We start from the raw sequence: 24,739 nt of genomic DNA, 5'->3' as shown, positions 1-24,739 counted from the left end.
CTCTGCTGTTCCCCAGAGTCGAGCTCGGCCCGTCAGGTGAGTGATGGCATACCCAACTTTAGCCCCCTCCGTGGCGAAGGTCCTTGGCTGCAAGGAGAACTGAAGTCGGCAGCTAGTCAGGAATGGCCGGACCTGGGTTGAATCGCCGTTGAACCGCTCGGGGTTTCCAATCTTGGGTTCCGGAGCAGCGGCTGCAATGACCGGGGCAGGTAACTCGGGGGCTGGGCTGGTGGGCAGACTGGCTGGGGTAAGGTTGGTGAGGAGTTGAATGATCATGGCGAGTTGTTGTTGCTGCTGCTGGAACTGCTGCTCATGCTCATCGGTCTCCATGTCGGGGAAAGTGTGCGCTGAGTCCATAATGGTCAGATCGTACTGTCACGGTTCAGACAGACGACCAGAGGACCACAATTGCGTCACACCAGAAAGTTTATTAAACTTAAGGGAAAAGGGAAGTAGGGAGTGAATGAAGGCTCCAGGGGTAACAGGGATCCCGTCCAATGCGCTGGGTCTGTGCCCCCCCCAGTGGCAGCGATGCGTCCTATGAAGCCGGTGGTGGGTGGTCCAGAAGTCCTGGGGGGGGGAGACACAGACACAACAGGGCGGAATGAAACCAGGCAGCAGTACAGTTCAAGGGAAATCCAAAATACGTAGTAGCAAGGCAGAAGGCTGGTCAGAGTTACCGGGATTGAAGAGTAGTCAGGAGTCGTAATGGCAGAAGCAGGTCTGGATCTCCTGAGGCAGAAGAGTATCCAAAAAACAGGCAGGTCCGGGGTCACAAAACCAGGGTGAGCCAGAAGCGCGAGCAAACAGGTTCCGGGTGTGAGCTTTGCAGACGATCTGACACCGGAGAGCTGAAAGACAGGGCCTTAAATACTGGGAGAGGTAGTGGGTAATGCAGCGCAGCTGGCAGAGTAATTAGAGCAGAGCAGAGCAGAGCAGGGACAGGTGGAGCTAGTTAGGCTGAGTAGAGAGAGTGGTGAGCAGAGTGGAAGAAAATTAAGGTGGTAACCCGGTGGAGTGAGAGGCCCATGACAAAAATGATATTTTTTTCTAAGCATCTCTCTTTTTCAAACAAGCATTGCAGAGCTGGCTACAATTTCAATTTCTTCCCCCCTGAGTAAACTGAGATATGACTAAGGAGTTCATCAGGGCAATTTTTCCATAAATAGACAGGTATTTACCAATCCATGGTTGCAGGATCTTGTCTATGTTTACAAGTTTTCTATTGTAATTCATTGTGGAGAGCTCATTTACAGTGGGGGAAAAAAGTATTTAGTCAGCCACCAATTGTGCAAGTTCTCCCACTTAAAAAGATGAGAGAGGCCTGTAATTTTCATCATAGGTACACGTCAACTATGACAGACAAAATGAGAAAAAAAAATCCAGAAAATCACATTGTAGGATTTTTAATGAATTTATTTGCAAATTATGGTGGAAAATAAGTATTTGGTCAATAACAAACGTTTCTCAATACTTTGTTATATACCCTTTGTTGGCAATGACACAGGTCAAACGTTTTCTGTACGTCTTCACAAGGTTTTCACACACTGTTGCTGGTATTTTGGCCCATTCCTCCATGCAGATCTCCTCTAGAGCAGTGATGTTTTGGGGCTGTCGCTGGGCAACATGGACTTTCAACTCCCTCCAAATATTTTCTATGGGGTTGATATCTGGAGACTGGCTAGGCCACTCCAGGACCTTGAAATGCTTCTTACGAAGCCACTCCTTGGTTGCCCGGGCGGTATGTTTGGGATCATTGTCATGCTGAAAGACCCAGCCAAGTTTCATCTTCAATGCCCTTGCTGATGAAAGGAGGTTTTCACTCAAAATCTCACGATACATGGCCCCATTCATTCTTTCCTCTACACGGATCAGTCGTCCTGGTCCCTTTGCAGAAAAACAGCCCCAAAGCATGATGTTTCCACCCCCATGCTTCACAGTAGGTATGGTGTTCTTTGGATGCAACTCAGCATTCTTTGTCCTCCAAACACGACGAGTTGAGTTTTTACCAAAAAGTTCTATTTTGGTTTCATCTGACCATATGACATTCTCCCAATCCTCTTCTGGATCATCCAAATGCACTCTAGCAAACTTCAGACGGGCCTGGACATGTACTGGCTTAAGCAGGGGGACACGTCTGGCACTGCAGGATTTGAGTCCCTGGCAGCGTAGTGTGTTACTGATGGTAGGCTTTGTTACTTTGGTCCCAGCTCTCTGCAGGTCATTCACTAGGTCCCCCCGTGTGGTTCTGGGATTTTTGCTCACCGTTCTTGTGATCATTTTGACCCCATGGGGTGAGATCTTGTGTGGAGCCCCAGATCGAGGGACATTATCAGTGGTCTTGTATGTCTTCCATTTCCTAATAATTGCTCCCACAGTTGATTTCTTCAAACCAAGCTGCTTACCTATTGCAGATTCAGTCTTCCCAGCCTGGTGCAGGTCTACAATTTTGTTTCTGGTGTCCTTTGACAGCTCTTTGGTATTGGCCATAGTGGAGTTTGGAGTGTGACTGTTTGAGGTTGTGGACAGGTGTCTTTTATACTGATAACAAGTTCAAACAGGTGCCATTAATACAGGTAACGAGTGGAGTACAGAGGAGCCTCTTAAAGAAGAAGTTACAGGTCTGTGAGAGCCAGAAATCTTGCTTGTTTGTAGGTGACCAAATACTTATTTTCCACCATAATTTGCAAATAAATTCATAAAAAATCCTACAATGTGATTTTCTGGATTTTTTTTCTCAATTTGTCTGTCATAGTTGACGTGTACCTATGATGAAAATTACAGGCCTCTCTCATCTTTTTAAGTGGGAGAACATGCACAATTGGTTGCTGACTAAATACTTTTTTTCCCCACTGTATATAGTTTGTGGTATGAATACCAAGTATGTCTATTTCACCGTCAGCCCATTTTATAGGTAAACTGCAGGGTAATGTAAATGTTGTATTTTTTAAAGATCCAATACTTAATATTGTACACTTATCATAATTAGGTTTTAGTCCAGAGAGTCCAGAAAAGTGATCTATATCTTCAATGGGACATTGCAGGAATCTAGCTTGCGGACTTGATATAAAACTTGAGTCATCGGCATACATGGACACCTTTGTTTTTAAGCCTTGGATTTCTAATCCTCTAATGTTGTTATTTGATCTGATTTTAATAGCTAGCATTTCGATGGCCATAACAAATAGATATGGTGACAGCGGACACCCTTGTTTAACTCCTCTTGACAATTCAAAACTCTCTGAGAAGTAGCCGCTATTTACTATTTTACACCTGGGGTTGCTATACATTACTTTTACCCATTTTATAAGAGAATCACCAAAATTGAAAGAATCCATGCATTTATAAATAAAATCCAGTCTTACTTTATCAAAGGCCTTTTCAATATCCGCTATAAATACCAGGCCTGGCTTCTTAGATGTTTCATGATGTTCCATTATTTATAGTAGTTGTCGTATATTATCTCCAATGTATTGTCCATGTAAAAAACCTGGTAAAACCTTCTTAATTCTGAGTGTTATGCATTTCGCTAGTATTTTTGCATCACAACATTGAAGTGTAAGAGGCCTCACGTTTTTAAGATATAAAGATCCAGTCTATTTGCCATCTGGGTCTTGTTTTAATAATAATGAAATCAGACCTTCCTGCTGAGTACCTGACAGACTACCATTTCTATAGGAGTAGTTAAAACAAGCTAACAATGGAGCTTTCAGTGTATCAAAAAAGGCTTGATATACCTCTACTGGTATGCTATCAAGCCCTGGGGTTTTTCCACACTGAAAGGATTTAATAGCCTCAAAACGTTCATCCTCTGTAATTTGGCCTATTATTTGGAAATAATTCCTTACAGTAATCGTCATTCAGTGGGTGAGGATGAGACGGAAAAGAGAACATCTGCTTAAAATAGTTAGCTTCCTCTTTTAAAATATAATTAGGAGAATCATAGATGACTCCGTGTTCAGTAACGAGTTTCTGCAAATTATTTTTATTAGTGTTCCTGTGTTGGAGATTCAGGAAGAATTTGGTGAATTTTTCTCCATTTTCCATCCAGTTTGCTTTAATTTTGTAATAGATTACATTAGATCGTTCTTGAATAAGTTCCTCCAGTTCTTTTTGTTTTTCCTCTAACTTATTTTGTATCTCTGTAGTATCGTTTTTATTGCTACCTACCTGTTGAGCTGAATCTCAGGAGTGAGTCAAAGAACTACACTTCCCAGAGTGCACCAGCAGCAGCAAACCGGCTGCTTGTCACCTGATCAGTCATTTTCACTGATTTGGAGCACCTGTGAAGGCATGGAGGGGCTCAGTCATTCAGAAGAACAAACTTCAGAGAGAAGACTCCAAGTTCACTCACAGGTTCAGTCCAAAGACGCCAATGGTAAAAGGCTTAAATGGTTAATTCATTTAGAATGTTTATTTAAATGTTTAAACTATTTTAAGTTCATTAAAATTGTAAGTTTTTGTTCTGTCTTTAAAGGTTTACAACCTAATTTACTGGCTAATTTACTGGACAGACCAATCAACTGAAAGCAAACTAAAAATAAAAAAGATTGAGTCAGAAATTTGAGTTGTCCCTGTGTCCTTTGGATGGTGAACAAGAGGAGGATTTGACAGTTGTAAACCACGCGGAGCGGCCTGGCCCTGAGGATAAACGGCTTCAGATCCAGAAATAAGCTGTTGAGGAAGTCAAGATGGCGGAAGATGTCCTGGGGAAGTCGGTCCAGCAGCTCAAAAAGGAGAGGACCACTGCAAAAAGCAGCTTCACCAGACAAGCCAACTTCATTTCAAGAGGAGCAAGCAGCATGCTTCAAGTGGAGTTAAAGGAGGAATTCGCTAAGCTTTCAGATTGTTTCAGAAAGATGCTCGATGCCAACGATGACTACAGGATTGGACTGGATTGTTCAAACAAACCTGTGGTCGAGGTATGGAAGGAGTGAACTTCTTGTGGCAATCCTGGAAGCAGAAAAAGCCAATGATAAAGCGGCTGATGTACCTGTGGAAAGTGCCAATTTAGAGGGCTATGAAGTGCACCTCGCTCTCTTGGACAAGAGAATAAAAGAGGCCATCTCAGCAATGTCAACATGGGAGCGATGGATCCCTGTAGAATTAAAGGACGAATTAGATGGAAGAGTCAAGGACGTAAGAGCATTCTACTACAGGCTTGAGTTAAGGAGACCTGCATTTGCCACTGCACGGACAATCAATGAGCAATGCACAGGAGTGAAACTACTACCCCAACCGGCAACATCCACACCAATAGTGAGAATCAAGCCAATCTCTCTACCTATCTTCAATGGAAGCAAGAGAGAATATCACAGATGGAGGAAAGACTGGGAAAGGCTACAAAAGCAGGGAGAGCCATCCGGATCAACTGAAGTTAAGAAAATTCAACTCCTGGAGAGTGTGGATGACAAAATCTCAAAAGACCTCAGACTTTCAACCTACACCACTGCCGATGACATGTTCAGAGTCCTGGAGAACAGGTATGGCAACAAGTCAACCATCATAGTGGAAATCCTGGAAGAGCTGGAGAAGATGCCGCATGTGAAAGGGAACCAACCAAGAAAGGTCATTGATCTCATACAGTCAGTGGAGAAGGCTCTAGCAGATCTCACAGAGTTAGGAAACTCTGGAGCCATAAATAACCCACTGGTAATTAGATCCATTGAAAGCAAGTTGCCTGACTTCATTAAAAGAGACTGGGTGATGTTCATGGTTGAACCCAGAAACAATGTCACATCAGACAACCACTTTGTCATGCTCTTGAAGTTCCTGAAAAGTCAAGAAGAAATACTAGAGAGACTCGAACAGCTCAGAACTGTGGAGAAGGTGAAAAAATCAGATTGTTTGGACAAGAAGTATGACAGAAAGATTGCCTCAACAAAAACCACAAAGAAAGAAGACCTTGATGAGGTATGTGGTGATAGTGGGCACAACAACAAAATCTTCTTCTGTAGAAAGTTCAAAAGACTTAAGCTACCTGAAAAGAAAACTGTATTGAGAAAGCTGGGAGCATGCAGAAAATGTCTCGGATGCCATGATGAAAGATGGATACTGCAGAGATACTTTCCTATGCAGAAACAAAGACTGTAAAAGGGAAGGTGGTGCCCCAGACCACAATTTGTTCCTCTGCCCAAAAGGAGAAGTCAAAAGAGGGGAAGAGAGAGAGTGGAAAAGACGGCAAAGGTGAAAGCAAGCTAACGGAGGAACAAGAGGAGATCTTGTCTGAACTTTCCCAGGAAATGGCAGATCGATGCAGAAAGGCTTTCACCAACACCAACAAAACCGCAGTGACACTCGATGCTTCAGGCCAGTCTGAGCTACCGCAGAGAAATGGGCTCTCTGAACTTCCTGTCATCATGATGTCGATGCAAGTCACGGCAAACGCAGGGCAGAAGATTGGGACTTGAATTGACCTTGCTTCAGACACAAACTACATTACCCATAAGGCTGCTGAAAGACTGAGGTTAAGACATGAGAAGATAACTTTAGTTGTGCATGGGGTTGGTGGTATGACCATGGAGGTGAACACACAAAGGTTTCTCCTCAAAGTCAGAGTCAAGACACCTAAAGGGACAGAGAGAGCTCATGAAATGGTCTGCTACGGCTTGGATGAAATCGCCAGAGTGCATCAAGTAATTGAACCTGAGAAGTTGAAAAAATTCTTCCCAGAAGTCAAACTTACAGAATTGGAAAGGCCAGAAGAGGTTGAACTTCTCATTAGCCACCGAGAGGGAAGACTCGCTCCCCAGAGGGTAAAAATCATCGGAGACCTTGTCTTGTGGGAGGGTCCATTGGGGAAAACAGTGGGTGGAGCACATCCCGACTTATTTGAAGAAGTGGAGGTTGCAGCATATGAGTCCAAAACACACTTCGCTCGCTCCATGAGGACAGCAGCTGTCAAATATCAAGAAATCACAAGTCCAACAACTGACACAGCCCAGCTACAGCAGGAGGATGTGACTCAGACCAAATTTACAGCTGCCAGTAACCGTGAGTTCCTTGAGTGGTGGCACTGGGACAGCATCAGAGCTGCATGTGAGCCAAGATGTGGAGGATGCCGATGTGGAAACTGTCCACCAGGAGGAAAGGAAATGACCCTGGCAGAGGAAAGGGAACTGGAGATCATTAAAGAAGGCCTCACCTACAAGAAGGGGGATGCTCACACACCGGCTCCACATTGGAATGCAAAGTATCCTTGGACGGTAGATCCAGCCTCTCTCCCGAACAACAAAAGTGCAGTCCAGGCTTGTTTCTTAAGGATGGAAAAGCAACTAAGCAGAGAGCCAGACTGGAAAGTCGCATATGCTACCCAGATCCATGAAATGGTCGAGCAAGGCGCAGCCATAAAACTCACCAACAAAATCATGGACGAGTGGAACGGACCAGTGTGGTACGTAAGCCACCTGGTGGCACCAAACCCTCATTCGGTGACAACACCGGTTCGTATTGTATGGAATAGTAGCCAGAAATACAAAGGCGTGGGTATGAATGATCTTCTTCTGAAGGGACCAGACGTTCTCAACCCTATAAGAGCTGTCTTGCTGAGGTTCAGAGAAGGGACGTATGCATCTCTAGGAGACATCAAAAAGATATACAACTCTGTATGGCTGGAGGAGCGTGAGATGCATCTTCACAGGTTCCTCTGGAGGGACAGCCCAGATGAAGAGATAAGTGAATATGCAATAACCAGAGTAAACATTGGGGACAGACCTGCTGGTTGCATTGCTCAGTTGGCTATGAGGGAAACAGCACGCCTGCCCAAATTTCTTCACTTGGAGGATGAGCGCAGAGTCATTGAAGAGGACAGTTATGTGGATGACCTCTTAACCTCCCAAAATGACCTGAATAAACTTGACAAAATCACAGCAAATGTCGAAGAGATCTTGAAAGCTGGAGGGTTCTTCCTCAAACCATGGGTCCGGTCAGGGCAAAGTGGGAGGCAAGGAATGGAGATGGAGGTTCTAACAAAGACACAAAGTAAAACCTTAATTCTTCCAAATCAAATGAGGGACGAAGACAACAAAGCCTTGGGTATCGGCTACCAAATGGATGAAGACAAGCTCTACATGTTAACCTCAGTTAACTTTTCCAAAAGGAAAAAGAAGATGAGAGTTGGAAAAAATATTCTCAAGGAGGAGGTGAGAACTGACACCTAACCCACTGACTAGGAGGGCTCTCTTAAGCCAAGTGGCTGGACTGTACGACCCAATTGGCTTAGTTACACCTGCCAAACAGAAGGGAGCAATTCTTGTTCGAAAAGCATTCCAAGAGGGAGGGGGTGGGAAACTAACCCAAGAAACCTGGGACCAACCTCTCTCAGAAAGCCTCAGAGAAGAAGCCATCCAGCTTTTTGAAGAATATGTGCAGCTTGGAGAGGTGAAATTCCACAGGAGCCTCACACCAGCTGGCTGGGAAGGGAAACCTTGGGGCATCACATTCTCTGATGGAAGTGACAAAACCTGTGGAGCTGTGATGTACTTAAGATGGGAGACAAGTCAAGGCACTAAAGTTCGATTTGTTGAATCAAAAGCCAAGCTGACACCCCTGGATCAGAAGGGAGAAGCTGTAAGAGCTGAGATTTGTGGTGCTGTCTTCACAGCCAGGATCAGGAAGTATGTGGAAAAGCATGCTCGACTGAAGATCGAGAGATGGTTCCATCTACTTGACAGTCAAACGGTCTTGGGAGCCATCCAAAGAGTCAGTTATGGGTACAAAACCTTCTTTGCAAATAGAGTGGGTGAAATCCAGAAGGCTGGACAAGTGCAAGACTGGTGGTGGATCCGTGGGGATCTAAACATAGCTGACATCATAACAAGAGGGGGTGCTCCTGAAGATTTGAAGGAGAATTCCACATGGCAAAATGGACCAGAGTTCCTAAAGTGGCCAGTGGAGGAGTGGCCTATAAAATCAGCTGGAGAGGTTGCAGCTCATGCCAGGGAGAGTGTAAACAAGCTCCAGAGGAAGGCATTCTCAGGTGCATTAACAAGAGCTCAAGCAAGAAGTAGTCAGCAGAAAGAAGACCTACAAGGCACTCAGGAAAGTCCAAAGAGTGAAACTCAAGAGGGAATACCTGTGGTAAAACCAAATCTTCTTAGAAGGAAGCCCACTGGCTGGGTTAAAGATCTTGTGGAAGTAAGAAGATTCAGTAGCCTGTCCAAACTGGTGAGAGTCGTTGCCTGGGTTTGTCTAGCAGCCAAGCAGTGGCTGAAGAGGAAGGGCCGGGCCCCTAAACAGGCAAAGAGGGAGGTAAGATCACCCAAGCAAGCTGTGCTGACTGTCAAAGAACATGAAGATGCACTCAAATACCTTTTCCTCGCAGCTCAAGAAGGTACAGATTTTTCAGACACAACTCTAAGCAGACTGACAGTGTACAAAGATGTGAACTCTGGGCTGCTAGTTTGTGGAGGCAGAATTCAGACATTCAACGAAGATAAGACAGCAGTGCCAGTTTTACCCTTTGAAGCATGCGTGTCTACACTGCTGGCACAAGAATCCCACAAAGCAAACCACGAGGGAGTGGCGGGAACCCTTCTCCGGATGAGGAAGAAAGCCTGGTTAATAAAAGGCTGTAGACTTGCCAAGAAAATGGTTGACAGCTGTGTGGTCTGCAGGAAAAACAAGGCAAAACAGTGTCAACAAATCATGGCTGACCTGCCTCTAGAGCGAACAGGCCCAGCTGCACCTTTTGAATTCACCACCATGGACCTGTTCGGCCCTTATGAAGTGAAAGATGAGGTCAAGAAGAGAACTAGACTCAAAGTATGGGGAATAGTCTTCTGCTGCATGGCTTCCCGAGCCATACACACTGAAGTGGTGAGTGACATGTCATCTGAAGGATTCCTGCTAGCCTATCAAAGGTTCACTTCACTGAGAGGACACCCCAGGAAACTCTGGTCAGACCCTGGCACTAACTTTGTGGGAGCCAAACCCGCACTTCAAAAATTCCTTAACCAACTAAACAAGTCTGAACTTGAAGACAGCTGCCAAGCATGGTACAGAATGGTCATGGAAGATCCACCCTGCAGACTCTCCCCATAGGAATGGTGCCGCAGAGGCAGCTGTCAAAGTAGTGAAGCGGGCGTTGAGCAACCTTGGTGGAGATGGTGTTTTCACGTGGGGAGAATTCCAAACTTTTCTCTTCATGGCAGCCAACCTTGCTAATGAGAGACCCATTGATGCAAGAACTCAAAGCAGAGAAGATTGTGTAGAGTACATCACCCCGAATTCTCTGCTTTTAGGACGTACCAATCCAAAGGGAGACCCTGGAGATTTCCAGTTTGATGGCTACCCTTACAAAAGACTTAAACATATTCAAGCAGAGTTAAGCCATTTCTGGAAGAAGTGGAGCCAATTGGCTGGACCTAATCTGTTCATAAGGAACAAATGGCACACCAAAGAGCGAAATGTTGCTGTTGGAGATGTGGTCTGGTTGGCTGACCAAAACGCCCTAAGAGGACAGTACAAGCTGGCTAGAGTGGTCGGTGTCAATGCTGACAGCAAAGGCATCGTAAGAGATGTGCTTGTGAAGACTTTTCCCAGCTATCCTGTTCACATCACAAAGTCAAACAGCAAAAAAGGGCCCACAAGAGCAAACGGTGAAAGAACGAAGAGGCTTCAAACCAAAATCCCAGCCACAATTCTTCATAGAGATGTCAGACGCCTTGTCATTCTACTTCCCATTGAAGAACAAACAGAGGTGGGAAGGGCTTGTGTGACCTCTCTGGATTTGAAAAAAACAGGAGCTCAAGTGGGAGGTGTTGAGCTGAATCTCAGGAGTGAGTCAAAGAACTACACTTCCCAGAGTGCACCAGCAGCAGCAAACCGGCTGCTTGTCACCTGATCAGTCATTTTCACTGATTTGGAGCACCTGTGAAGGCATGGAGGGGCTCAGTCATTCAGAAGAACAAACTTCAGAGAGAAGACTCCAAGTTCACTCACAGGTTCAGTCCAAAGACGCCAATGGTAAAAGGCTTAAATGGTTAATTCATTTAAGTTATTTAGAATGTTTATTTAAATGTTTAAACTAATTTAAGTTCATTAAAATGTTTAATTAAAATGGTAACTTTTTGTTCTGTCTTTAAAGGTTTACAACCTAATTTGCTGGCTAATTTACTGGACAGACCAATCAACTGAAAGCAAACAAAAAAAAAAAAGATTGAGTCAGAAATTTGAGTTGTCCCTGTGTCCTTTGGATGGTGAACAAGAGGAGGACTTGACACTACCTGTACTATTAGTTCATGTATTTCCCTTGTTAGTCTTGTCTCTTTAGCCAGAAACTGCTTTTTTATTATTGATAAATATTGAATTGAATGACCTCTGAAGGTACATTTAAAGGTATCCCAAACAATAAGGGGATTTGCTGAACCTATATTGTACTGGAAAAATTCAGTTATAAATGATTTTGTCTTAGTTAAAAATAATAATAATTGTACTCCAGTAAACTTTGATTAAATTTCCAATATCCCTGTCCACGTGGAAATTCTATAAGAGTTATGTGAAGGCCAATTAGATGATGATCGGATTGCATTCTGTCTCCTATTAAAACTTTTTAAACCGTTGATGCAAGAGAGAAAGAGACAAGAAAGTAGTCAAGACGACTAGCTTGATTAAGTCTCCTCCACGTATATTTCACTAGGTTGGGGTTTTTTAGTCTCCAAATATTCACTATTTCTAATGTGTCCATAATATTTGTGATTTCCTTAAGGACACGTTGATGATAGTTTGTAGAGTGATTCCCTTTACGGTCCATTGAGGTACTTAACACTGTGTTATAGTCTCCCACCATAACGATTTGATAATTTGTTGCCTGTAAGTTCAATAAATTTGTATAAATATTTTCGAAGAAGTATGGATCATCCTGATTTGGACCATATAGATTAATGAGCCAAATCTGTTTTTCATCCACTTTCATATTCAAAAAGATCCACCTTCCTTGCGAATCATTCCTGACTATTTGCACTCGTAACAACCTAAGTACACTCGTAACAACCTAATCATTACGAAACATATTTGATCAAATAAACCTCACGTAGCAAATAAGCCATTACATTTGTTGTTGATCAAATTCGACACTCATACAAAAACTCCTCGCTTGGTGAGCGAAAGAAACGAAACAACACCACCTGCTGGAAAATACAGATTTTTCGCCCAGTTGTCCCTCTCCCTTCTTCATCGCTGAAGTATTGCAATCAAAGACAGTACAGTATGAAGATAGGCAGAAACTGCTTCTCCAATAGAAATCCCGATCACGCTTGTAGGCGATGTCATGGCGACGTTGGCTCGCTAAGCTCATGCGCAGAAATACGTCATCAGGTCTAACGATGGTCTCGCGCCGAACTGCGCATGTGCAGGCCTTCAACTCAAAGGCACTCCTTCAATATAAAGTTGTTTTTAACATCCTCAACTACTTAAGACTTTGTCTCAAATCTAGGTTGTGCCTTTAGATTTCGAGAAAATTAACAGCTAAGGAAGAAATGTTCAATTCCCTAATTGATTTATCAAAGCCCAAACCCCAGCCTGGTCTACATGGTCAAAATTTTGTCGGAAGTCTCTGGGTTTAGAAACTCTGTGGTGCTAGCCTTGTCTCATAATCACCCAGAATGCACCGCGCGGCCCATTGACGCTGCATGGGCAACGTACACAATGGAGGTAATACGATTCCAATGGAGTTTCCCATCTCCTCAAAAGTATCTCGGACTGAACACTCCCCAGCACTACTGGATATGCCCCGCCTCTGAAAAAAAGTGGCACGGATTGGTCAAAAGACCAGCTCGTGTTCATTTTGACAGCATGAGAATCTCGTGAAACTACTCCTCTTCACCATTACCGTGCATGTATTTAGCTGAAAATTGTTACTTGGCCCCTATGACAAGACACAAAATGGTACCAGTTTCAGCTCTGTGAAACCCATTGTGGAATAAAAGAAGGGGTAAAACCGTTAGCTGGCAGGACAGCGACGTGCGTGCGTGAAGCATAGACTCTAAAATATAGTGACGTCTGCATCCCAGAATGCAGTTTGGTAAACAGACATGGAAGCACCTGGTAAAGACCTCCACAGTCAGTGAGCATTGCATTCGTTCTTTTTGCACGATCTCCATACTTTAATATCCGCCACATTCAACAGATTTGTATCTGTCTGCCGTCACATTTGCATCCCTAACGTCCAGGACCTTGGTAAGTGCAAATACATAATGTTTCTATGTCGGCTGTTAATGACTTCTGCCAGCTTCATTGGAAGACATGGCTGGCCAGCTAGCTAGCGCTAATGCTAGCTAGCTAGCCACTCCTCGATTGACTGCGAAATTATCTACATTTTGGTGAAATGGGCACAGAGTTTCTAAACCAGAGGCTCAACATCGCGAGACTTCCGGGAATGCCTATGAAACAGACCAATCAGACCAGGCCGGGGTTTGGGGTTTGAGAAGTCAATGAGTGAAAAACTAAGTGAAAAATTATCAACTAAGAAATAATTTTTCTCGAAGTCTAAAGGCACTAGCTATGTTCGAGCAAATGTCTTAAGTAGTTGAACATGTTATTACGCCAACCTCGTGAAAGTGATAAACTGACACGTTTTCATCTTAGTCAAAAACATATTGTCTTTATATCGAATGAGCGTATTTGACGGCCTGCACATGCGCGAGGCGACCGTTAATGGTCAGTGCTACCCGGGATCCTTGGGACATCCCTAACCATTTAGTCATTTAGCAGACGCTTATCCAGAGCGACAACCTTAACCCTTACCCTTACCTTAACCCAGCGTTTCCCCAACTCGGTCCTCGGGACCCCAAGGGGTGCACATTTTGGTTTTTGCCTTAACACTACACAGCTGATTCAAATGATCAAAGCTTGATGATTAGTTTATTATTTGAATCAGCTGTGTAGTGTTAGGACAAAAACCAAAACGTGCACCCCTTTGGGTCCCTGAAGACCAAGTTTGGGAAACCCTGCCTTAACCTTTTTTAAATTTCAACTTCAGTGGGGTGGGGGGGATCCCGGATAGCAAGGACCACCGTTAGACATGATGATGTGTTTCTGTCCATGAGCTTATCTAGCCAACTTCTCCATGACATCAAATTATATTTGCCACATGCGCCGAATACAACAGGTGTAGACATTTGAAATGCTTACTTACAGCCCTTAGCCAACAATGCATTTATGTTTTAATAAAAAAGTAAAATAAAACAACAAAAAAGTGTTGAGAGAAAAAAAGCAGAGTCAATGTGCGGAGGCACCGGCTAGTTGAGGTAATATGTACATGTGGGTAGAGTTAAAGTGACTATGCATAAATAATTAACAGAGTAGCAGCAGTGTAGAAAGATGGGGTGGGGGGCAGTGCAAATAGTCCGGGTAGCCATGATTAGCTGTTCAGGAGTCTTAAGGCTTGGGGGTAGAAGCTGTTGAAGCATTTTGGACCTAGCGCTCCGGTACAGCTTGCCATGCGGTAGCAGAGAGAACAGTCTATGACTTTGGTGGCTGGAGTCTTTTTGACAATTTTGAGGGCCATCCTCTGACACCGCCTGGTATAGAGGTCCTGGATGGCAGGAAGCTTGGCCCCAGTGATGTACTGGGCCGTACGCACTACCCTCTGTAGTGCCTTGCGGTCGGAGGCCGAGCAGTTTCCATACCAGGCAGTGATGCAACCAGTCAGGATGCTCTTGATGGTGCAGCTGTATAACTTTTTGAGGATCTTAGGACCGATGCCAAATCTTTTCAGTCTCCAGAGGGGGAATAGGCTTTGTCGTGCCCTCTTCACGACTGTCTTGTTGTGTTTGGACCATGATAGTTCGTTGGTGATGTGGACACCAAGGAACTTGAAGCTCTCAACCTGTTCCACTACAGCCCCGTCGATGAGAATGGGGGCGTGCTCAGTCCTCTTTTTTTTTCTGTAGTCCACAATCATCTCCTTTGTCTTGGTCACGTTGAGGGAGAGGTTGTTATCCTGGCACCACACGGCCAGGTCTCTGATCTCCTCCCTATAGGCTGTCTCATCGTTGTCAGTGATCAGGCCTACCACTGTTGTGTCGTCGGCAAACTTAATGATGGTGTTGGAGCCGTGCCTGGCCATGCAGTCATGGGTGAACAGGGAGTACAGGAGGGGACTGAGCACGCACCCCTGAGGGGCCCCCGTGTTGAGGATCAGCGTGGCAGATGTGTTGTTACCTACCCTTACCACCTGGGGGCTGCCCGTCAGGAAGTCCAGGATCCAGTTGCAGAGGGAGGTGTTTAGTCTCAGGATCCTTAGCTTAGTGATGAGCTTTGAGGGCACTATGGTGTTGAACGCTGAGCTGTAGTCAATGAATAGCATTCTCACGTAGGTGTTCCTCTTGTCCAGGTGGGAAAGGGCAGTGGGAGTGCAATAGAGATTGCATCATCTGTGGAGGCGGTATGCAAATTGAAGTGGGTCTAGGGTTTCTGGGATAATGGTGTTGATGTGAGCCATGACCAGCCTTTCAAAGCACTTCATGGCTACAGACGTCAGGTTATCTTAGTGTCCTTGGGCACGGGGACTATGGTGGTCTGCTTGAAACATGTTGGTATTACAGACTCAGTCAGGGACATGTAGAACATGTCAGTGAAGACACTTGCCAGTTGGTCAGCACATGCTCGAAGTACACGGTAATCCATCTGGCCCTGCGGCCTTGTGAATGTTGACCTGCTTAAAAGTCTTACTCACATTGGCTACGGAGAGCGTGATCACATAGTCATCCGGAACAGCTGGTGCTCTCATGCATGCTTCAGTGTTGCTTGCCTCGAAGCGAGCATAGAAGTGGTTTAGCTCGTCTGGTAGGCTTGTGTCACTGGGCAGCTCGCGGATGTGCTTCCCTTTGTAGTCTGTAATAGTTTAAGCCCTGCCACATCTGACGAGCGTCAGAGCCGGTGTAGTACGATTCAATCTTAGTCCTGCATTGACTCTTTGCCTGTTTGATGGTTCGTTGGAGGGCATAGCGGGATTTCTTATAAGCGTCCGGGTTAGAGTCCCGCTCATTGAAAGTGGCAGCTCTACCCTTTAGCTCAGTGCGGATGTTGCCTGTAATCCATGGCTTCTGGTTGGGGTATGTACGTACGGTCACTGTGGGGGCGACGTCATCGATGCACTTATCGCCTACAAGTGTGATCGGGGATTTCTATCGGAGAAGCAGTTTCTGCCCATCTTCATACTGTACGGTCTTTGACATGAGTGTCTTCAATGGGCATATTTTACAATTTGTTTAATTAGTCTATTCCACAGTCAGATGAGATATTTAGGGTTTTAGTTATGTCATGTTATTCATTTGGTTTTATGTGATGCAATGTGGGAATCCAACATTCCCAGAGCTAACTTAGCTAGCCAACTGTTAAGTTGTCCATGGTGACAACGTCTGAGATTCAAATACAGTAGCTTATACCTAGTTACCATTATAGCTATGTTGTTTAGTTAACTTCACATAGAAATCAATAACGTTAGCTACTGGCCTACAAGCTTTTTAACCGTTATCATATTTTACCAGCTTATTCATTAGCCTAGTACACATGTAGGTTAGTTAGACAAATTGTTGAACTTATGAACAATCGTTGAGACGTGCACAGTGCAATGACAACACACATAGCAAATGAGAGCCATCATCAGCTGTCAAATGACAAGTGTCATTCCACCCCCCCTCGATAAGCCACTATCAAACATAATAATGGCACCGGAGGGGATGGCTGCCATTTTACAGGCTCCTAACCAACTGTGCTATTTATTCATTTGTTTTGCATTGTTTGTAACTTATTTTGTACATAATGTTGCTGCTACCATCTCTTATGACCGAAAAGAGATTCTGGACATCAGAACAGCGATTACTCACCTCGAACTGGACAAAGATATTTTTTATTTAATGAGTCCAACACGAATGATATACTGCTTCCCGAGACCAGGCCCAAATCCCTGTCATTCGCATGAAGAAAAGACAGAGATACAGGGGGTGGAGGTCAGGGTGCCTTGTGAGAATTCGTCTTAGTGCCACAAACCGATGCTTGCACTAAGACCGCACTCAACGAGCTGTATAAGGCCATAAGCAAACAAGAAAATGCTCATCCAGAAGCGGCACTCCTAGAGGCCGGGGACTTTAATGCAGGCAAACTTAAATCAGTTTTACGTCATTTCTAACAGCATGTCACATGTGCAACCAGAGAAAAAAAAAACTCTAGACCACCTTTATTCCACACACAGAGACGCATACAAAGCTCTCCCTCGCCCTCCATTTGGCAAATCTGACCATAATTCTATCCTCCTGATTCCTGCTTACAAGCAAAAACTAAAGCAGAAAGTACCAGTGACTCGCTCAATACGGAAGTGGTCAGATGATGCGGATGCTACGCTACAGGACTGTTTTGCTAGCACAGACTGGAATATGTTCCAGGATTCATCCAATGTCATTGAGGAGTATACCACCTCAGTCACCGGCTTCATCAATAAGTGCATCGACGACGTCATCCCCACAGTGACTGTACATACATATCCTAACCAGAAGCCATGGATTACAGGCAACATCCGCACCGAGCTAAAGGCTAGAGCTGCTGCTTTCAAGGAGCGGGACACTAATCCGGACGCTTATAAGAAATCCCACTATGCCCTCAGACGAACCATCAAACAGGCAAAGCGTCAATACAGGACTAAGATTGAATCCTACTACTCCGGCTCTGACGCTGGTCGGATGTGGCAGGGCTTGCAAACTATTACGGACTACAAAGGGAAACCCAGCCGCGAGCTGCCCAGTGACGCGAGCCTACCAGACGAGCTAAATGCCTTTTATGCTCGCTACGAGGCAAGCAACACTGAAACATGCATGAGAGCACCAGCTGTTCCGAATGACTGTGTGATCAAGTGTGAACAAGACCTTTTAAACAGGTCAACATTCACAAGGCCGCGGGGCCAGACGGATTACCAGGACTTGTACTCAGAGCATGCGCGGACCAACTGGCAAGTGTCTTCACTGACATTTTCAACCTCTCCCTGACCGAGTCTGTAATACCTACATGTTTCAAGCAGACCACCATAGTCCCTGTGCCCAAGGACACTAAGATAACCAGTCTAAATGACTACCGACCGTAGCACTGACGTCTGTAGCCATGAAGTGCTTTGAAAGGCTGGTCATGGCTCACATCAACACCGCCCCAAACAGGGCTATACATCTCATAAAAGGCTTCATTTTCACCTATATAGTCTATCTTTGTAATATTGTTGTCATTATTCACATTGTGTTGAATTGATGAGAAGCCTATAATGGTAAAACAAAGGCAGAACAATGGTTTAAAATTCTTTAAAAATATATATATAATCTTTGAAAGGGATTATTGGGCTGCAAACTGCAGGGCTCTGGAGTGGTTAACCAGGGATAGTGCTTATTGGATTCGATTACTCTGCTGCGGCGAGGAGCTCCATAAGTAGCTCGTGCTAGCGTGAAAGCTGCGGAGCCACAGCCAGATCCACCAGGAGAATGGGAGGTGGTGTTATCTTCCAGACAAACAACCCCGTAATTCCCTAAACCGTGATTACGGCATCAAGACAAGGAAAACAATGAAGCTGATACTAACTTTTCCCTCCCGTCTCTTTCTCTCTCTCACCCAGAATCCTTCCACAACTTGTGTGGGGCGACCAGCCATCACCCAAACTGATGAGGTTTTACTGATCCAGTTAAGATTGAGTTCCCTTTTCCACATTTGACAAGGTAAGGGTTCAGTGAGCACAATTATCTGTTTTTCTACTGAAATTCTAACCATCACTGGTTCCAGTTTTGAGGCTCACTCCACAGTCCTGCGACATAGCTACAATCAGACTCTTCTCTCAGGACTGCAGTTTTTCAGCGGCCATTTCATTACAAAATTTCATAAGATATTGATACTTCATTAGTAAGTGTAACGGAAGTGGTTCGATGGCCAAACTTGCATATGAGTAACCTAGCCTGAGCCCTGAAGAGTTGGGCCTTGACTTAGTAGGCTAATGCGCTCTTCTGCTGCACCATAGACCTGGGTTCGAACCCTGTGGGTCACATTGGTTCCATGACCCGGATGGGTCTCTGTGAGAAGGAGGAAGAAGTAAAAGCGGGGTGAAGTGTAATGGAGGTATGCTTGATACCTGAAGAGCTGTGTTGGCACCCCGAGTCAGTTGGCGCGTTCGAGCAGATCACTTCTGTCAAGTCGCCTTTCAAAGTGTGTTGCATTATGGGGATAAAAAATGGTCCAACTTGCGCCTACATGTCAACTGCATGAACTTTACAAAAACCATGCCATCAAAGGTCATGAAGTTTTGACTGCTGTCGACTGCAAGTTTCTGCAGTTGCGCTTCACAAACAGCCATCGCCTGCATTGTGGGAGGCGCTATTGTCAACCAATCATTAAGGTGTTTTTTTACCAACATGACCAAAGACCTGACTGACAGGAACCAACTTTGCTGTGATTCGTGTATACAGTGGATATGTACAAATTAATGTGATATTTGAGGATCTCTCACCAATTGATTGTACAATGTACACGCTTAAAAATCCTTCTTTAACCTGTCTTCTCCCCTTCATCTACACTGATTGAAGTGGATTTAACAGGTGACATCACTAAGGGATCATAGCTTTCACCTGGATTCACCTGGTCAGTCTGTCATGGTGTTTTGTACAATCAGTGTAGATTTTCAGTGTGTGATATGGGGGTCAGAGACATGTTTATTTCGACATTATAAAGAAACACTTTTTATAAAGCATGGCAGCATTGCCATGTTGCACTGAGCCTTGCTGTTGGAAAACCACATCAGTGTCAGACTTTCAGCTATCGCAGATGCATGTCACCTTCCCCGTCTTCACTCCTAGACTTTTGTCTAAAGTTGGTTGCTTTAGCCTTACCACTCAAACGAGCCCAAGTCCTTCTGATGCACAGAAGACCCGTTGGTCACATAAGCAGGAGGCCTAAATACATATGGTATATCAGCTGCATAGACCACCATTGAAGTGTAATATTTGTCATTTAAAAGAATAGCCTAACTTTATTCTTATGTCAGTCTGTTAGATGCAGAACATTTGCCAAGTAATATGTCGATTTTATAATTGATTAGTATACACACACGTAATCAATCATGTAAACAATGACTTTGTTTTTGTAATACGCTGCACTATGGGCCCTGAGTCTGGCCTAGCAGTAACACTCTCAGCTTCAGAACCATATATATTCCCCCAAAACCAGATCCCTCTGTCTCAATACCTCTGTTCCTATCCTTTCACACATAAATAAAAATACGGAAGCGGTTCAGAAGTTTGTTCTCCTTTAAAAATAAATGTTGCACTGTACCACGATACAGAGAAAGGTGAGTGTATAAGGTATAGAACCAGAGTGCTGTTTGGAGGTAGTTTAGTTAGGCTTACTATCCTTATCTATGTATGCTTTGATAGCTGCATTAATGTGTTGTATCACATTTTCATTTTTGGATCCACAAGCATCCCTATAACCAAAACAACAAGATGCAAAGTTTTTATATTTTAGAAAATGTGTCTGGAAACGAATATGCCAAGAAATGTTAATGTGTCTAGACCAGGGGTGTAAAACTAATTCCATAGAGGGCTGAGTGTCTGCTGGTTTTTGGTTTTTCCTTTCAATTAAGACCTAGACAACCAGGTGAGGCGAGTTCCTTACTAATCAGTGACCTTAATTCATCAATCAAGTACAAGAGAGGAGTGAAAACCCGCAGACACTTGGTCCTCCGTGGAATGAGTTTGACACGTGGTCTAGACTCTTAACATGCCCACAAGTTAGCTTGAGGCGAGGGTTTTTGCTCTCTGTCATATAACCTAGTAATTTGTGCACTGATTAGCTGTCATTTATAGGGCCATTGTAGACCATTGTATGCCTATTGTAATAAAATAAAAAATAAAATAAAATGGCCATTTAGCAGACGCTTTTATCCAAAGCGACTTACAGTCATGCGTGCATACATTTTTGTGTATGGGTGGTCCCGGGGATCGAACCCACTACCTTGGCGTTACAAGCGCCGTGCTCTACCAGCTGAGCTACAGAGGACCACATGGCAGTAGAGGTATGGTGCTTGAATTTTGGTGGATGCACTGAAAATGCATTTGGTAATTTCTGGTTACTGTAGCTCAGTTGATAGAGCATGGCGCTTGCAACGCCAGGGTTGTGGGTTTGTTTTTCACGGGGGGCCAGTATGAAAAATGTATGCACTCACTAACTGTAAGTCGCTCTGGATAAGAGTGTCTGCTGTGTTGTTGTTTTTATCGCACTGCTTTGCTTTATCTTGGTCGCAGTTGTAAATGAGAACTTGTTCTCAACTGGCTTACCTGGTTAAATAAAGGTGAAATGAAAAAAATAAAAAATAATAATGACTAAAATGTAAAAATGTTACTGCTGGTAAGCATGATTGAAAACTGATAATGGTTGTGTAGGATTTTACCATTTATTAACATGTAACATTCACTTAACTTAAATCCAGTATGGCAGGTGATGATACAGTGTACCATATATGTTACAGATTGATTCTGCCCAACAGTATCTTGTGTTGTGATGTTGTGCTGAGTTGCAAACATGAGATAATATCTGAAGACATCCTGGCTCTTCGCTCTCACTCCATGTAAATCAGAATCCCATTTGAAAGTAAGGGATAATTCCTTTAGGAAATGTTTCATTTCTACAAACTTGAAGACATTAAACATGAAAAATGTTGCTAGGCTTAATCTACAAACTCTTATAGAACTGTACATCGGAATGAAGTGTTTTAGAAAGAAAACAGTGATGGGACTGACTTACTAACGGGAGGACTATAGCTTTCTATCTGCTTGTTTTGTGAATAAAAGTGTTCCCAGTTCCTAGATTATGGATGTGGGAATTTCATCCATGCGCCACATGGCACTGACGCAAAAGGTTGTGAGTAATATGAATCGATTTACTGGAAAGCAGTCGCGCTTTAAGGAAGTAGAATATTAATGTATATCTCCTCCCCCATCCGGCGACAATAAAACAAAATCTCGGTCATAATTTCTGCACTTTTAATAAGCGTTTTTATATAAATGAACTGTTCGGGCATAGGCTACATACCTTCGATTCTGAAGTTGGGAGCGAGTGATATTCTGGCTGTCATGAAGTGACACATGAATTTTCTCAATATTAGGGCATTATAACACCTTTTTTGGGTCCCTATAATTTGGTTGGTTCTCATTCACAAAACGGCTTTTTCGATTTAAAAAACGAATGCCTACAATGTGAACTGTATAAATTTGGTATAGGCTACATTTAAGAAGGTGATGTGGGACTGCATGATTTTAAACGTATATGCTTACCTATAGTATTGTATCTAATACAGTTATGTTGGCAACATATTGTTGTAACACCCCTTGTAAGTGACCTGGATTTCTCACGTTTCAAGCACTCAGGGAGGTGAAGTTATGTTTCTCGTTTAAAGTTGTATCTATATCTGCGATTGCCCATAAGGTTGGTATGTGGCCTCGCACACACATCATGCTCCCGTCAAAAAAAGTGTCACTCCCTCTAGCTTCTGAATACATCAAAGGGTTTAGCGTTATCCAAACTTGCGTTTGCCCGAGTCGATCAATGAAGGAATCCTGAGAACACCACCTCAACGCTGACTGCTGTTGTGTTACATTGTAGCGGAAAGAATGTCGGAAAGGGCCGATGATGACGTCAGGGGGGAGCAGCGCAGAGCCGCCAGGCAGCTAAAGCAGCAACAGCAGCAGATACAGCCGGGAGAAGGCTCCACAGCAATGGCGACTGTTGCGGAGCGCAGATCCCTGCCTAGTCCAGAAATGATGTTGGGACAGCCTTGGAGCAACTGGGTCGATGCTACCAAACTCTACGGCAACGACGGTGAGTGCTCGTGCGTACTGGATGTGTGTGTAGAATCGAGACATGATCGTTAGCTTTTTTACCGATTGCGTACAGTTTTGGGAATATGAAGACACGCTACTGGTAGCAACAGCAGAAGCAAGCAAGTGCAACTATTTATGTGTCTGTGTATCCGATTGCCTTCTTTAGGTGCTGAATCGGAGGAAAGTTTGAAGGAGTTCGGGAAAAATCGAGAAGCCATGCGATTGTGCAGAGATGGTGAGTGTTCTCTCTTTTGTCAGAGCCAATGAGTGTTTTGGTGGGTTGCACACACACTTCACATGCACCAGTTGAAGTCTGGTTGTTCTGTTAAACAAGTGCACTAGATTGACCTGTGACAACACAAGTCTGATCAATCAATGATATAGCCCTGGAATCTATGGCCACTAGTTGACATCTTGAAGAGGGGACTTCCTCTGTCCCTAAGTAGGTGCACACCACAGCTAATAACCAGCCAGGGCTTATTCAGTGAGATAGAAAGACAGAAATATAATGTGATAAAGCTGACATGATTGTTGATTATACACAACAGATCATTATTATGTCTATTTTACACAATCATTTCTGTCTGGCTGTTCTGTATCATTGTGCCCACCTGAAATGCCCTGATGTGCACCGTTAGGGGAGGTGTACACTCAGTGTGGTGACAGCAGTTTCACAGTTAAAATGGGAGCAACGAGTCTGTCATTAAGAATAACTGCTACTCTTGATGGTAACTGCTTGAAACCTCAGATGACTTTCCTATGTGAGTTGAATATTTATAGTGCTACTAAACACTCACATTTGTTTAGCACATATTTTTATTAGCACAATCAATAAAGAGCTCTATATTTACAATATTAACAACAAAGAATGGCCTTACTGTTTGTTTTGTCCGCTATGATTTATAATTGATTTATTACATGGGTGTTGTCAGTGATCTGATCAAGACTGGCATGAAATGTTTAATTACCATGCTATACAAATGGAGAAGACAAAGGTTGGAAGACAATTACATTAGGCCTCCTGTAGCTCAGTTGGTAGAGCATGGTGCTTGCAACGCCAGGGTTGTGGGTTCGATTCCCACGGGGGGCCAGTATGAAAAATGTATGCACTCACTAACTGTAAGTCGCTCTGGATAAGAGCGTCTGCTAAATGTAAATGTTTTGAAACGTTTGGTGCCAATGTGAAAGAGTTCGTATATATTTTGTATTTATTTTATTTTACCTTTATTTAACTAGGCAAGTCAGTTAAGAACACATTCTTATTTACAATGACGGCCTACCAAGAGGCAAAAAGCCTCCTGCGGGGACGGGGGCTGGGATTAAAAATACAAATGTAATACATACAGTGGGGAGAACAAGTATTTGATGCACTGCCGATTTTGCAGGTTTTCCTACTTACAAAGCATGTAGAGGTCTGTAATTTTTTATCATAGGTACACTTCAACTGTGAGAGACGGAATCTAAAACAAAAATCCAGAAAATCACATTGTATGATTTTTAAGTAATGAATTTGCATTTTATTGCATGACATAAGTATTTGATACATCAGAAAAGCAGAACTTAATATTTGGTACAGAAACCTTTGTTTGCAATTACATTTACATTTACATTTTAGTCATTTAGCAGACGCTCTTATCCAGAGCGACTTACAGTTAGTGAATACATTTTTTTTAAATACTGGCCCCCCGTGGGAATCGAACCCACAACCCTGGCGTTGCAAACGCCATGCTCTATCAACTGAGCTACATCCCTGCCGGCCATTCCCTCCCCTACCCTGGACGACGCTGGGCCAATTGTGCGCCGCCCATGAGTCTCCCGGTCGCGGCCGGCTGCGACAGAGCCTGGATTCGAACCAGGATCTCTAGTGGCACAGTTAGCACTGCGCCACTCAGGAGTAT

General features: G+C 43.9%; 1 protein-coding gene across 1 annotated transcript in view; it reads left to right on the top strand.

Annotated features, from left to right (window-relative positions):
* Nucleotides 1–13,084: 13,084 nt before the first annotated feature.
* The window catches only part of atxn7 (ataxin 7), a 31,125-nt gene continuing 19,470 nt past the window's right edge, over nt 13,085–24,739 (top strand). The window contains exons 1-4 of the mRNA XM_084173586.1: nt 13,085–13,176; nt 18,593–18,692; nt 22,624–22,839; nt 23,008–23,076. Coding sequence (XP_084029712.1) covers nt 22,632–22,839; nt 23,008–23,076 — 277 coding nt within the window. The 5' untranslated portion in view covers nt 13,085–13,176; nt 18,593–18,692; nt 22,624–22,631. The remainder of the gene's footprint in view (nt 13,177–18,592; nt 18,693–22,623; nt 22,840–23,007; nt 23,077–24,739) is intronic.

Source organism: Coregonus lavaretus (assembly GCF_964263955.1).
Source record: "Coregonus lavaretus genome assembly, chromosome: 12".
Classification (NCBI taxonomy): domain Eukaryota; kingdom Metazoa; phylum Chordata; class Actinopteri; order Salmoniformes; family Salmonidae; genus Coregonus; species Coregonus lavaretus.
The sequence above is the reverse complement of the archived record's forward strand: the minus strand, read 5'-3'. Positions and strand labels throughout refer to the sequence as shown.